A 13,721-nucleotide genomic window follows, 5' to 3' on the forward strand; every position below is an offset into this window, starting at 1 on the left:
CATCAGACGAGATAATGCCAAGTCTCGTCTGAGTCATATTTGTCACATCACTGACATGTGCCCTTCTTATAAGAAAAATATTTAGGTGTTATTTACGCTATCGAACTTCCAACCCAAAGTATAGATGTTGTGTTATGGAGCACAACCCGGGCCAGCCTTAGGATTGTGCCACCTGCGTGGTTGCACAGTACACATCACCCTTCCCTACTGAAAGGGGTGGCCAATGGCCTTGATAGTTTGTGCCCTCGGAACTTGCATCTCTAATCCCACGCTTGGCATCCGGACCTATCGAAATGCAGCTGCAGCTTTCCTTATTTTGTTGATTGGCAGAGTAATTTAGACAACGGTGTGGCTCTTTATTTGGCCACCTCTCGTAATGTTATCTGGCAAGTTATGGTATGGTTATGTGTACACTTATTTTGGCACTATATGGTACGGCGCCAACATAAGTTTTACGTTTTTGCACATGGAATCATCAAACCTGCCTTTTATATCTAATCGTGATAATAATGTTGCATGAAGTGTTACTAAAATTAATGAATTTCGGGTTTACGGTGGCAATAACACAGAAGAAACCACATTATTCTAGTCGATGCTATCACACTGGACAATGGAAGTTGATGGAAACTCTGAAGCTGAATAAATATTACATATTAATATTGTTAAGTTGAAGAGCCATTTAGTCATGTTATTAAAATGTGTACATTGATAGTCCTAGGACATAAAGAAAGATTTTCCCTCTTTACTCCCCTTTCAGTCCAAACATTACCCAGGAACCAGGGAGTGAAGTGATATATGTTTGTTCTGGATATATTTTATGGTGGGATCAACGATACTAGTCATTGATATATACAGGTATATGCAAAAAAGAGGAAACATACACAGTAGGTTATAAGAGGATACGACAGGATGTGACCAGTCAGTCATCCAACAGAAACAGCTTGTAGATTTATAGCTTACATTACACAGGTACAGTAAGGTGCCATGCACAAAGCATTGCCATATGCATGGACCCTGTTCAGAATCACACACAGTTCCTATCAGTATCTAGAACTGACCCGTGAGCACTCTGTGTGGCAGGGATTGGTACCTCCATGATGTACAACGTGCTTCTAGGGTAAAATATCTCCATAATACAGCATGTGATCTAGATTTTTTTTAATTGGAGGATCACAAATCTACAGTATAAGCCCATAGCAGGCGATTAGCCTCATAATATGTATCTGTAATACAGCTATGTGCGTGGGGCTTAAAATAAGAAAACTGCAATTACCAGAGTAAAAAAAAAGTTCATGGTTCTTTCTAAATAGACCCTAAAGCGAAATGTTAAAGGGGTTTTCGGTTAACATTTTCAGCTGGCACGGCTTGTAACTTCTTTCTTAGATCACATTTATAATGCAGTCTTCAAATAGCCCTCGTTTCCCAAAGACGCCGGTCATGTGACCAGTGACGTTACGATATTTGTCTGCTCTGCGGACGTCCCGTATACCTTGAATATGCCCAGTGTCAGTAGCGACGTCCCACGTATAGGTGGTTCTCTCCTGCTTCAAAGCATACACTGTGGCCGTGCACTGCTATCTAGCCAAAAGTCATCAAAAGGGACACACAAGCGGTTTTGAGGTACACGAGAGCAGAATCGCAGCAGTGGGGAGCTGGGCAGCAGTCAAAGGGACACATTCTGTGGCAGGAAATGGGCTGGTGAATGGCTGTGGTAGGAAGCTGGGCAGAAGACAAAAGGGACACACTGTGTCAGGCCGCTGGGAGAACAGGAGTGGTGGTTAGCTGGGCAGCTGACACAGTATCTGAGAAGTGAATAACTCTGGTTTCAGACTGAACAGCAAGGCAGAAGACAGAGGGAGGAGCTAAAACATGGTGAGGCAGCGTGCAAGGACTCATGGGAAATGCCGTTTCAGCCGGTTATGAAACTCTCCACAATAGCAGCCTGATGATGTTAACAAACGGTGCGACAGGATAAGTGAAATTGGTAAAAATGTATTGCTTTTACATGGAACGGTCACATATTGTATGCCGCATTATGGGAATCACTTTGGCATATATACAACAGAAAATTATAAAAGTATTAAAATATGAAATTTTTTCTTAAGAAAAACCTATTTGTTGAAAAAAATAATTTGTTCTATTTCACCATATTCTGAGAGCCATAACTTTTATATTTTTTCATCGTTTGAGCAGTGTGAGGGCTTATGTTTTGCGGGACAAGCTGTTGTTTTTATTGGCACCATTGTTTGGTACATACAGCTTTTTTATCACTTTAAGGGTATGTTCACACACTAGCTTGCTTTTACGGCTGAAATGACAGCCTGTTTTCAGAAGAAAACAGCTGCCTCGTTTCAGCCGTAAAAGCTCCTCCTCGTATTTTACGAGGCGTCCGAGACGCTCGTAAATCTTGAGCTGTGCTTCATTGAGTTCAATGAAGAACGGCTCAAATTACGTGGCAAAGAAGTGCCCTGCACTTCTTTGCCGAGGCAGTCAATTTACGTCGTCGTTTGACAGCTGTCAAACGACGACGCGTAAATTACAGGTCGTCGGCACAGTACGTCGGCAAACCCATTCAAATGAATGGGCAGATGTTTGCCGACGTATTGGAGCCGTATTTTCAGGCGTAAATCGAGGCATAATACGCCTCGTTTACGCCTGAAAATAGGTCGTGTGAACCCAGCCTAATTCTTTTTAACGCTAAGGTGGCCAAAAAACAATGATTCAGGGGTTTTAAATTTTATTTCTTTTACGCCGTTCACCGTGCGAGTCAAATAATGCTATATTGTAATAGATCAGACTTTTACGAACGCAACGATACCAATTTTTTTAATTTAGATTGTGCTTGGGGAAGAATAGGAAAAGGTTTTTCCTTTAAGTTTTAATATTTTTTTACACTGATTAAAATGTATCTTACTTTTTAAAAAAATATATTTTATTAGTTCCCCTAGGGGACTTGAACCAGCAATCATTAGATCGCTGGTACAATACACTGCAATACATGGATGGACTACGGAAACAACGTAACTCGCTCAGCTACGCTGTTTCCGTGACTCCCATTGCAGTGAATGGCAGTTACAGAAGCTGCGTAGCATGCTACGCTGTTTCACTAACTACTATTCAGTTCTATGGGAGTTACAAAATAAGCGTAGCTCAGCGAGTTATGGGGTTTGCGTAACTCGACCATATACTCAGTTTTCCTAGCTACATCGTTTCAGAAACCGCGTAGCTTGCGGTGCTACGCTGTTTCCGTAACTCCCATTCACTTCTATGGGAGTTACAGAAACACCGTAGCTCAGCGAGCACTCGGCTGTTTCCGTAACTTCCGACCACCTAACCAAGTAGTGGCCGGGCGTCAGCAGGAGCCGAGTAAGATAGAACGGTGTTTAAGGGGCCCCGTTCTAGAGATAGTTGCAGGGCCCAGAGGTGGGACCCGCATCTATCTAACATTTATGACATATCCTGTGGATATGTCATAAATGTCCTTCATGGGAAGGGGCCCCTATAAATGCCGAAGTCGCTACTGACCGCGGCATTTAACTAAACGGCCAGGAACAGCGCTGTTCCTGGCCGTTAGCTGTGTTTTACATCTGACACGCTGCTCTAACACCTGCAGTGTTTTGACCTTTTTCATGCTCGAAAAAGGTCCCATAGCAGGACAAATACGCTGCGGTTGTGTTGGCTGAATAAACCACTCTTTTGGATTGCTCTGGTGTGCTGTGGGATTTCATATATATATATATATATATATATATATATATACACACACACACACATATATATATATATGAAAATATATTTCATTTTTAATTGTTGCTGGGTTTTTTCTTTGTTCTAATTGTTCATATGCTCTTAGACAGCCTTTGACTGAGCACCAAAGATAAAATTTTACATATTATGGAGTCATTCGTTTTTGAATAATTATTTATAGCAAAGAAGATTTAAAGGGGTAATCCCACAATTAAATACTAAAAAAAATGTGAAACTTTAATAATTGGGGGAAAAACGCTCCTGTCTCTAGATATTGATGTGTCCAATGCAAGTCTGATTTCCATTAGTTGATTTTCAGTGAATTAAAATGTATTATTACTTTTGTCAGTTTCAAATTATTTCAGTGACTATTTTGGGTTTTCCTTTCTTTAACGGAAGGGTAACAACAATTTTGTCCACGACTGTATAGGGAAATATAACAGATACAAGACAGGACTGCCACTTTGGAAAAGCAAAAATAAATATTCTCACATTGGTTGTAATATATTCCCTATACATGCAAATATGAAACTCATAAAACATGGTTATATGATCACAGAAATAAACGTACAGGTTTTCTCAAGATATGGCAGCCTACAGAACGTTCTAAGTGGTTAACATATTCAGTAATCTCAAAGTCACTGTACACATCCTCACCTCACTGTCCAGCGGACTCGGCTTCTCTGGACTCAATGTTTTCTGCTGTAGAATGGAAAATAATGCGATTATAGAAATGCAAAAAGTAAACTAACCAAATTCTAACTGCAACAGTATACAGAGCGTAGCAAATGCACGAAATTCAACGAGGCCATACGTGATAGTACAGGGTGAAGTATGGAGGAACCTATTCTGTTTATGAAGGTGAACTTGTCAGACGGACACTAGAAGAGAATCCTGACAGCAGTAAAGTGACACTTCATACTCCACCCTGCACAGCCAGACACGGTATGTCTACAAGCAATCTATGGGCAAAGTCCTAGTATCCTGCTGACCACAAACATAATGTAAATAAATATATATTTGCAGACCAAGGTCATTTCAAAGATCATGAGTGTGTAAATGATGACAAATATTTCCTTGCTTATAAGAATCAGTTACATTTGATCGTGATCATCTTTGAGCACTATATCCAGATATAAAGTACAAACAGTGAGAACAAATGTGGCTATATACTTTAAGAAGAGAAGTTACATGATTCCAACTTTATTTCAACTTTTTTTTGGGGGGGGAGGGAACGTTGGTAGAAAATATTATATGAACAAATGTTAACGATACGCTCTGAAAATTTAGGTTGAATATGGATTTTTTTTATTGAAGGACACTGTCCAATCAGACAACTGTAAAAATGTTTCGGGGTTGTTGCTGCCTAACTATGCTGTCCACCTTCTATCTAACATGTACGGCCAGCCTACATTTGTAAATACATTGCTTTTCTGGTATTCCATTATTCCCATTCAGAACCGCATAAAGAATTCTGTAGGTTACGATTAAACTCTAGCGACACAAAAATACTTGCCAATTATCGGCTAGGCTAAAATGCGATAGACTCTGCTGTACTGCATAACAGGAGATTAGATTTATTTCCACTACAGAGATAGGTGATAAATGTCTGGAATGGTGGGGGTATGACCACTGGAACCTGGACCAATCTCTAGAAGAAGGACCACCGTCCCTCCCAGCAATACAACCACGGCAAGGAGGAGTGGAGGTTGAGCATGTGTGCTGTTGCTCCATACATTTTTTATGGGAGTGACAGAAACAGAGCATTGCCGTTCTAGCGGTCTCACCCTCAACAATCTGACATTTATCACCTATCCAGTGCATAGGTAATAACTGCTTTTGTCTGAAATACATCATTGAGGATTACAAAGAACTGGATGCAAACAAAAAGCATGTTCTGCAGACATTGAACCAGTAGGTGCTGAAACCAACAGAAGCTGGAAAGCTGTTCTGAATGATATATAATCATATCTATATAGAAGTAGACCTAAACGTTAAATACATAAGACGACGTGAATAGTTCATGACTTATAATTCCACCTGCCAGCCTCATGAAGTACATAGTGGCACTTACTTTTAAGGCGTCTGTATGTGTGAGCCGATCCTTTATTCTCTCCTCATACTGCTGAGCCGCCAGTTGGGCCTCCCTCCTTGCGCTTTCTAAAATCTCTCTTCTAGGTCTCTCTGTCTTTGTCTACAAAACCCGGAAAAAGCCACAATATTAGAGCAAAATATAAAGTGGCTATTGCCGTTATATATCTTAGAGGTTGAAAAAAAAAAATATGAAAATAAAGATGTGGCCCCGAATACACAGAATGCCTCGTGTTACATCACAAGATGATGCCATTAGATTAACTCACAGGCAGAAACGACCACATACTTTCCCCAGACATTACCTGTTTTGGACTATTTGTCAAGGACAGAAGATATGTAGCATCTACTTGGGATCTAAAAGGGAAGATAAAAAGAAAACTTCAAGTTGGTATTTTACTATTATTAATCTTTATTATTACAGTGCTATCATTCTGCTGCGCTTTTCCTCCTTTGACCCCAAAAATAGCCCCTACAAATGTAAACAATGAAAGTGAAAGGGACATTAAAAGGTCAGAGGCATACCTTGACTTTATATCGTTTAAGGAACACTGTAATTAACCCTTCAAATACACAACCAATTTTGGCATTAAGCATGAAGCTAATTTTTTAATTTTGCCTCAACTGATTAATTTGCATAACTATTCATTATGAATTCATTTGTATTCATTTATTGTTCCGGGAAGAAACTCCACCATTTTTTTTAACGGCGTACAACGCATATTAGAAAAAATGTGTTTAAAGAGGCTCTGTCACCAGATTTTGCAACCCCTATCTCCTATTGCAGCAGATCGGCGCTGCAATGTAGATAAGAGTAACGTTTTTTTTGTTTTTTTTTAAAACGAGCATTTTTGGCCCAGTTATGACCATTTTTATATTTATGCAAATGAGGCTTTCTAAAGTACAACTGGGCGTGTTTACAGTTATGTACAACTGGGCGTGTATTATGTGTGTACATCTGGGCGTTTTTACTTCTTTTACTAGCTGGGCGTTGTGAATGGGAGTGTATGATGCTGACGAGAAGTATCATCCACTTCTCTTCACAACGCCCAGCTTCTGGCAGTGCAGACACACAGCGTGTTCTCGAGAGATCACGCTGTGACGTCACTCACTTCCTGCCCCAGGTCCTGCATCGTGTCGGACGAGCGAGGACACATCGGCACCAGAGGCTACATTTGATTCTGCAGCAGCATCAGCGTTTGCAGGTGAGTCGATGTAGCTACTTACCTGCAAACGCTGATGCTGCTGCAGAATCAACTGTAGCCTCTGGTGCCGATGTGTCCTCGCTCGTCCGACACGATGCAGGACCTGGGGCAGGAAGTGACGTCACAGCGTGATGTCTCGAACACGCTGTGTGTCTGTGCACTGCCAGAAGCTGGGTGTTAACGAAGAGAAGTGGATGATGCTGATTCGTCAGCATCATACACTCCCATTCACAACGCCCAGCTAGTAAAAGAAGTAAAAACGCCCAGATGTTACACACACAATACACGCCCAGTTGTACTTTAGAAAGCCTCATTTGCATAAATATAAAAATGGTCATAACTTGGCCAAAAATGCTCGTTTAAAAAAAAAAAAAAAGTTACTCTTATCTACATTGCAGCGCCGATCTGCTGCAATAGGAGATAGGGGTTGCAAAATCTGGTGACAGAGCCTCTTTAACCCCTTCAGGACCCAGCCTATTTTGGCCTTCAGGACACAGCCGATTTTTTCAAATCTGACGTGTCACTTTATGTGGCAATAACTTTAGAATGCTTTTACCTATCCAAGCGATTCTGAGATTGTTTTCTCGTGACATGTTGTACTTTGTTAGTGAAAAGAAAATTTGGTCGATAAATTTGGTATTTATTTCTGAAAAACACCAAAATTTCGAGAAAATTTGAATTTTTCTAAACTTAAACGTATCTGCTTGTAAAACAGATAGTAATACCACAAAAAATAGTTACTAGTTAACATTTCCCATATGTCTACTTTATGTTTGCATCGTTTTTTGAACGTGCTTTTATTTTTCTATGACCTCACAAGGCGTAGAACTTTAGCAGCAATTTCTCATGTTTTAAAGAAAATTTCAAAAGGCCATTTTTTCAGGGACGAGTTCAGTTCTGAAGTGGCTTTGAGGGCCTTATATAATAGAAACCCCCATAAATCTCCCCATTTTGAAAACGGCACCCCTCAAGGTATTCGAATCAGCATTCACAAAGTGTTTTAACCCTTTAGGCGTTTCACAGGAATTAAAGCAAAGTAGAGGTGACATGTACAAATTTTCTTTTTTTGCCGAAATGAATTTTTAATAAAAAAATTTTTTGTAACACAGAAGGTTTTACCTGAGAAATGCAACTCAATATTTATTACCAAGATTCTGCAGTTTTTAGAAATATCTCACATGTGGTCCTAGTGTGATAATGGACTGAAGCACCGGCCTCAGAAGCAAAGGAGCACCTGGTGGATTTTGGGCCTCCTTTTTTTTAGAATATATTTTAGGCACCATGTCAGGTTTGAAGAGGTCTCGTGGTTCCAAAACAGTGGAAACACCCCAAAAGTGACCCCATTTTGGAAACTACACCCCTCAGGGAATTTATCTAGGGGTATAGTTAGCCTTTTGACCACACAGGTTTTTCACAAAATATATTTTTCTGAATTTTTTTTACAAGGAATAATGGAAAAAAAGAACCACAACATTTGTAAAGCATTTTCTCCTGATTACGGCAATACCCCATATGTGGTAATAAACGGCTGATTGGACCCATGGCAGCGCTCAGAAGGGAAGGAGCGCCATTTGGGTTTTGGAGCACGGGTTTTGTTGGATTGTTTTTCGGTGCCATGTCGCGTTTGCAACGCCCTAGAGGGACTAAAACAGTGGAAACCCCCCAAAAGTGACCCCATTTTGGAAACACACCTCAAGGAATTTTTCTAGGGGTATAGTGAGCATTTAGACCCCACAGGTTTTTTGCAGAAATTATTAGAATTAGGCCGCGAAAATTAATATCACAATTTTTTCGACTAAAATGTTTAATTTTCTCCTTTTCACAAGGGATAAAGGAAAACAAAAAAACAACCAATTTTTGTAAAGCTATTTCTCCCGAGTATGGAAATACCCCACATGGGGTCATACGTTTTTTTTTCTTTCATTAGAAATGAATTAACCCTTTCAGGTCTGATCCATTTTTTGCTTTCTTATTTTCGTTTTTCACTACCCGCCTTCCAAGAGCCATAACTTTTTTCTTTTTCCGTCAGTAGAGTGATGTGAGGGCTTATTTCTTGCGGGAGGAGTTGTATCTATTGACACCATTTAAAGTACCATAAAATGTACTGGGAAACTGAAAAATTTTTATTTGCGGGCTGAAATTGGAAAAAAATCTGATTCCATTTTTTGGGGGTTTCGTTTTCACAGCTTTCGCCGTGCGGTAAAATCGAAAACTTTACTTTATGCTGCGGCTCAATACAATTACGGTGATACCAAATTTATATAGCTTTTCTTATATTATACTACTTTTACAAAGAAAAATCTAATTGTTAAAATAAAAATTGTTTTGTTTCACCACATTCTGAGAGCTGTAACTTTTTTATTCTTTCAGTTATTTTTTGCGGGACGAGCTGTAGTTTTTATTTTTTGGTAGATAAAAAGCGATCAAAAAGTTGTATTACATTTTTTTTTGGAGAGCTAAGGTGACAAAAAAAAAAACCTGCGGTTTAAATTATTTACGTTTTTTACGGTGTTCAGCGTGCAAGTTAAATAATGGTATATTGTAATAGTTCGGCCTTTTACGGACGTAGCGATACCAATTTAGTCTTTTTTAACATTACTTTAGAAGAAAAATGGGAAAAGGTATTTTTTTTAACAATTTTTTTTTCTCACTACTAAAAGCTTTAATTCTTCTACACATTTTATTAGTCCCCTTAGGGGGCTTGAACCAGCGATCATTGGATCGCGGGTACAATATGCTGCAATACTAATGTATTGCAGTATATTGTTATTTTTACAGGCTTCTGTAACAGCACGATCGCTGTTCCTGTCCGTTACGCCCTGGTGTCAGCTGTAATACACAGCTGTCACCCGCAGCGTATGGAGCGGGCTCAGCACGTGAACCCGCTCCATACATCAACCCCCGCACCATGACGAGCAATTAAGTCATAGTGCGCAAAGGGGTTAATGCACAGCGGATGGTTCAAAGTGAATATTGCAATTTTCCACTGATATGCCATTTTAGTGCATAATACGTTGTGCCCAGTTTGTGCCACTGAAGACAAATACCTCATAAAGCGTTAAGCGGGTTCTCCCGGGTATGGCGATGCCATATATCTGGGCGCAAACTGCTGTTTGGGTACGCTGTAGGGGTCAGAAGGGAGGGAGCACCATTTGGCTTTTGGAGTGAAGATTTTGCTTGGTAGTAGCTCTATTTGGGGTTTTACTGGTATTTCAGTTTATAATTTGGGGGCATATGTAATCTGTGCGGAGAACATCAGGGTATATGTAATCTATAAGAGGGTATAATATGCGGTAAATAAATAATAATTAATTTTATTCTCTATTTTGGGAGGGGTGGTGACCAAAAAAATTTTTTTTTTTTGGGGTATTCATCGTGCGGGATAAATAATATTATTGTTTTATAGTTGGGGTCGTTACGCGGTGATACCAGATATGTGTACTTTTTTTTTAACATGTTCATTTTTTCCTATAATGAAAGTTTTATTATAGGACAAAAAAGCATTTTTTGTTTATATAACTTATAATTTTTATTTTTACACTTTTTTTAAAACATTTTTCTTACCTTTTTTTTTTACTTGTCCCACTGAGGGACATTTAGACTTGCAGCTTTGATCGCTGCCAGAATACATTACACTACCTACGTAGTGTCATGTATTCTAACTATCATTGTGACGTGACAGTCACACAGACAGGAAGCCTAGGAGGACCGGCCGGAGGCTGCTCCTCCGAGGCTTCCGCACACGGCAGCCCAGAGGCCATTGTCTGGCCTCCGATTGCCACGACAAGCATCGGCAGCCCCCACAATCACTTTGTGGGGGCTGTCGATGTGCTTCAAACCCCTTAAATGCGGCAATCGCTCGCCGCATTTATGGGGTTAATTGACAAAATCAGCAGCGATGGTCCGCTGACCGGCAGGCAAGACTGGAGTGTCAGCTGTCGGGGACAGCGGACCTCCCGGTTGCCGGACACTGTGCGCCGGGAAACCGCTCTGCAACTGTACGTCCTGGTGCGGGAAGCAATCCCTCTCCAGGACGTACAGTTGCGGTGCGGGAAGCGGTTAAATCAATGCTTAGGGCATAACTATTATGGCAATGTCAAATATGTATATTTTTTATATTTTATATTTTTGGCCCACTAGGGTACTTTCAATGACACATCCCATGGTCAGTACAATAATGCAATGGAATACCTATGTATTCCAATAAATGATTGCCTGTCAGACAGGCACTTATAAGACCCTGCTTAAAAGGGGTATTACCGCCATATAATGCTATGGCCTATCACTACAGATGGCATATCACTAGGATATGAAGATACATCAGAACTTATGCTTGTTAGGTTCCAACCTCTGGGAGACCTGCCATTCTCAAAAACAATGGAGCAAAACTCCCTTTGTTTTTTTCCTGCACATTGATTTTTCTGAGTAATATATTAAATATATAGCTCCAAGTTACCAAGGTTAATAGTAAACGCCCCATATTTGCTATTGTGAAGGAAAACTTCTGACTATAAAACACAATTATAAGTCAATGTATTAAACGACATATCTAATCTTAGGGCTTGTTCACATGGACGTGCCAAGTTTTATCAGGTGATGTAGCAAAAACTCTGCCAATGTCACGTCCGTAGTTCTCTCTAAGATTTTTACAATATATAACAATGGTTCTTATAGTGCACATTATTATAACTTTGAAAAGGATTAGTGTAATACTACTTTTCTTAACAATTTTAACAGTGGAAGAGAAGAGGTAAGAATGAACCGAAATGTCCTCACTTATTAATGTTGTTACCTGTCAGTTTGTCTACGGGGTGATGACTGCCTCTGCTTATTTTGTATTAAACTCAGAGATTCAGGTCTTTTCAGTTCTTCTTGGGTTCTGAAATATAAAATAAATTAAATTCTTCTAAACACTGCAAAAATTCTGCCATTATAAATATTAAAGTAATTTTTTTATAGGGATAAAAAAAAATAAGACGTTTTGTAATGCAAAGGGTGAAAACCACAGAAGATTTCACTGGGAATTTGAAAGCCCTAAAATCTCAAGATGTTAGGCAACACATACAGTAAAATGGCATTAACCCTTTTCCTGCCAATGACATAGCTCATACGTCCTGGCAGGAAGGCACTTTAATAGCCAAGGACGTATCTGATCTGCTGCTAACGGCTTTTAACTCAGGCTGAGAATCTTGTTATAAAACTAAGACGCTTGCTTGCTGAGGTCTTAATACATGTGCACATATATGCAGCTCTCACTTTATCAAGCTGGATGAAGTAGGAGCTGCATATATTTGGAGATCAAGCTTCAGCCTGAGTGGAGGAGTTTTTGCCCTTCTTGCCACAGAGCTACATAAAGGTGGACATGGCTGCCAACAGCACGTCAAGACAACTGCAATAGACCGGTTTCTGGAAATGTATAGGGCCTAACTTATTAAGTCTTAATAGAATTTTTTTTGTAAAGTACGACATTTATTAAGAGGCAAAGGCCTCTTAAAGATGCGACATAATTATTAAGGCCGGGCGCCACACACTACCCCCACTTCCAGCGCCCATAACGTAAAAAACAAAAGACATACTCCCCTCAGTGCTCCTCTTCTCCTCTCCCCTCATCACTCCAGTACTGCTCATACAACATAATGACACCAAGCAGGGTCAGGGCCTTACATGCGATGCAGAACTACAACGCCATCACTGCTGCGTCACATGCAACATCCTGATGCTGCTTGGCGTCATTATGTAGTACAAGCAGTGATGAAGGAGCCGGAGAGGAGAAAAAAAAAATGCTGAGGTGAGTATTATATTTTTTTATTTTTCACATTTTTTTAATTTTAATGTCCAAATCGGTAACGCCTTATTCACACGACAGGGATAATCGGCCGGGTGAAGGCAGTTTTTTTTACAGCGATCACAGGGCTGCATTAAAATCAACCTATGTCTATGGGGCTATTCACACAGCAGTTGTTGTTTTTCTTAAATTCAGTAGATTTTTATTGTGATTTTGTAGTACAGTTCAAACAGTACCAAACCGTTCCAAAAGTATACAAAAAGTACAATACGCAATGAGTCAAGAATATTCCACAGATCTTATTCAATATAATGTACCCCGCTTCCCACATATGCACATACAAAGGATATATATCAAGTAAAGTTAGAATCCTCATAACATATCAGCCCTCCTTCCTTAAAGTGAATCTTTCACCTCCCCATACATGTGCAGCTGAGTGCAGCATGTAATGGGGAGGGCTGAACAAACCCTGGGACACTTTACATTCTTTTTCTACCTCCCTCCGTTATTTAGATATCGGTGCCGTTATATTTGGCGCCCGATATTTAAACACTGTCCGAAGCAGTGACACGCCCCCTTGCCAGTTCGGCAGAAGACTAAGCTTGAAAGCTGAAGAGTGAGAGCATGTGCGCGCACGCGCACTTGGTGAAGCGACAGTGACGTCGGCAGCAGTACGGGGAGTCTCCAGGCAGAGCATCAGCTGATGCTCTGCTCTCTGCTGCCGACGTCACTGTCCATACATGGACAGTGACAGTGACGTTGGCAGCAATGCTGGAGTCCCCGAACAGAGCATCAGCCGATGCTCTCCTCATGAACTCCGGCTATAGGAAACCCCTGAAGTCACTGACCAAATGTCGGGAGCAATGCTGGAGTCCCGAGCAAAGCGCTAGCTG

At 40.3% G+C, this 13,721-nt stretch overlaps 2 protein-coding genes across 7 annotated transcripts in view; both read right to left on the bottom strand.

Moving 5' to 3' along the window:
- RPL35A (ribosomal protein L35a) overlaps positions 1-13,721 on the bottom strand; it is a 283,976-nt gene that overhangs the window by 61,874 nt on the left and 208,381 nt on the right. The window lies entirely within an intron of this gene.
- LRCH3 (leucine rich repeats and calponin homology domain containing 3) overlaps positions 1-13,721 on the bottom strand; it is a 104,017-nt gene that overhangs the window by 20,054 nt on the left and 70,242 nt on the right. For all 5 annotated transcript variants that reach the window (XM_075861848.1, XM_075861849.1, XM_075861845.1 and 2 more), the window contains exons 11-14: positions 11,836-11,922; positions 6,144-6,195; positions 5,822-5,941; positions 4,405-4,449 (exon numbers count right to left, since the gene is read on the bottom strand). In XM_075861848.1, coding sequence (XP_075717963.1) covers positions 4,405-4,449; positions 5,822-5,941; positions 6,144-6,195; positions 11,836-11,922 — 304 coding nt within the window. The remainder of the gene's footprint in view (positions 1-4,404; positions 4,450-5,821; positions 5,942-6,143; positions 6,196-11,835; positions 11,923-13,721) is intronic.

This window comes from Rhinoderma darwinii, chromosome 4 (assembly GCF_050947455.1).
Source record: "Rhinoderma darwinii isolate aRhiDar2 chromosome 4, aRhiDar2.hap1, whole genome shotgun sequence".
Classification (NCBI taxonomy): domain Eukaryota; kingdom Metazoa; phylum Chordata; class Amphibia; order Anura; family Rhinodermatidae; genus Rhinoderma; species Rhinoderma darwinii.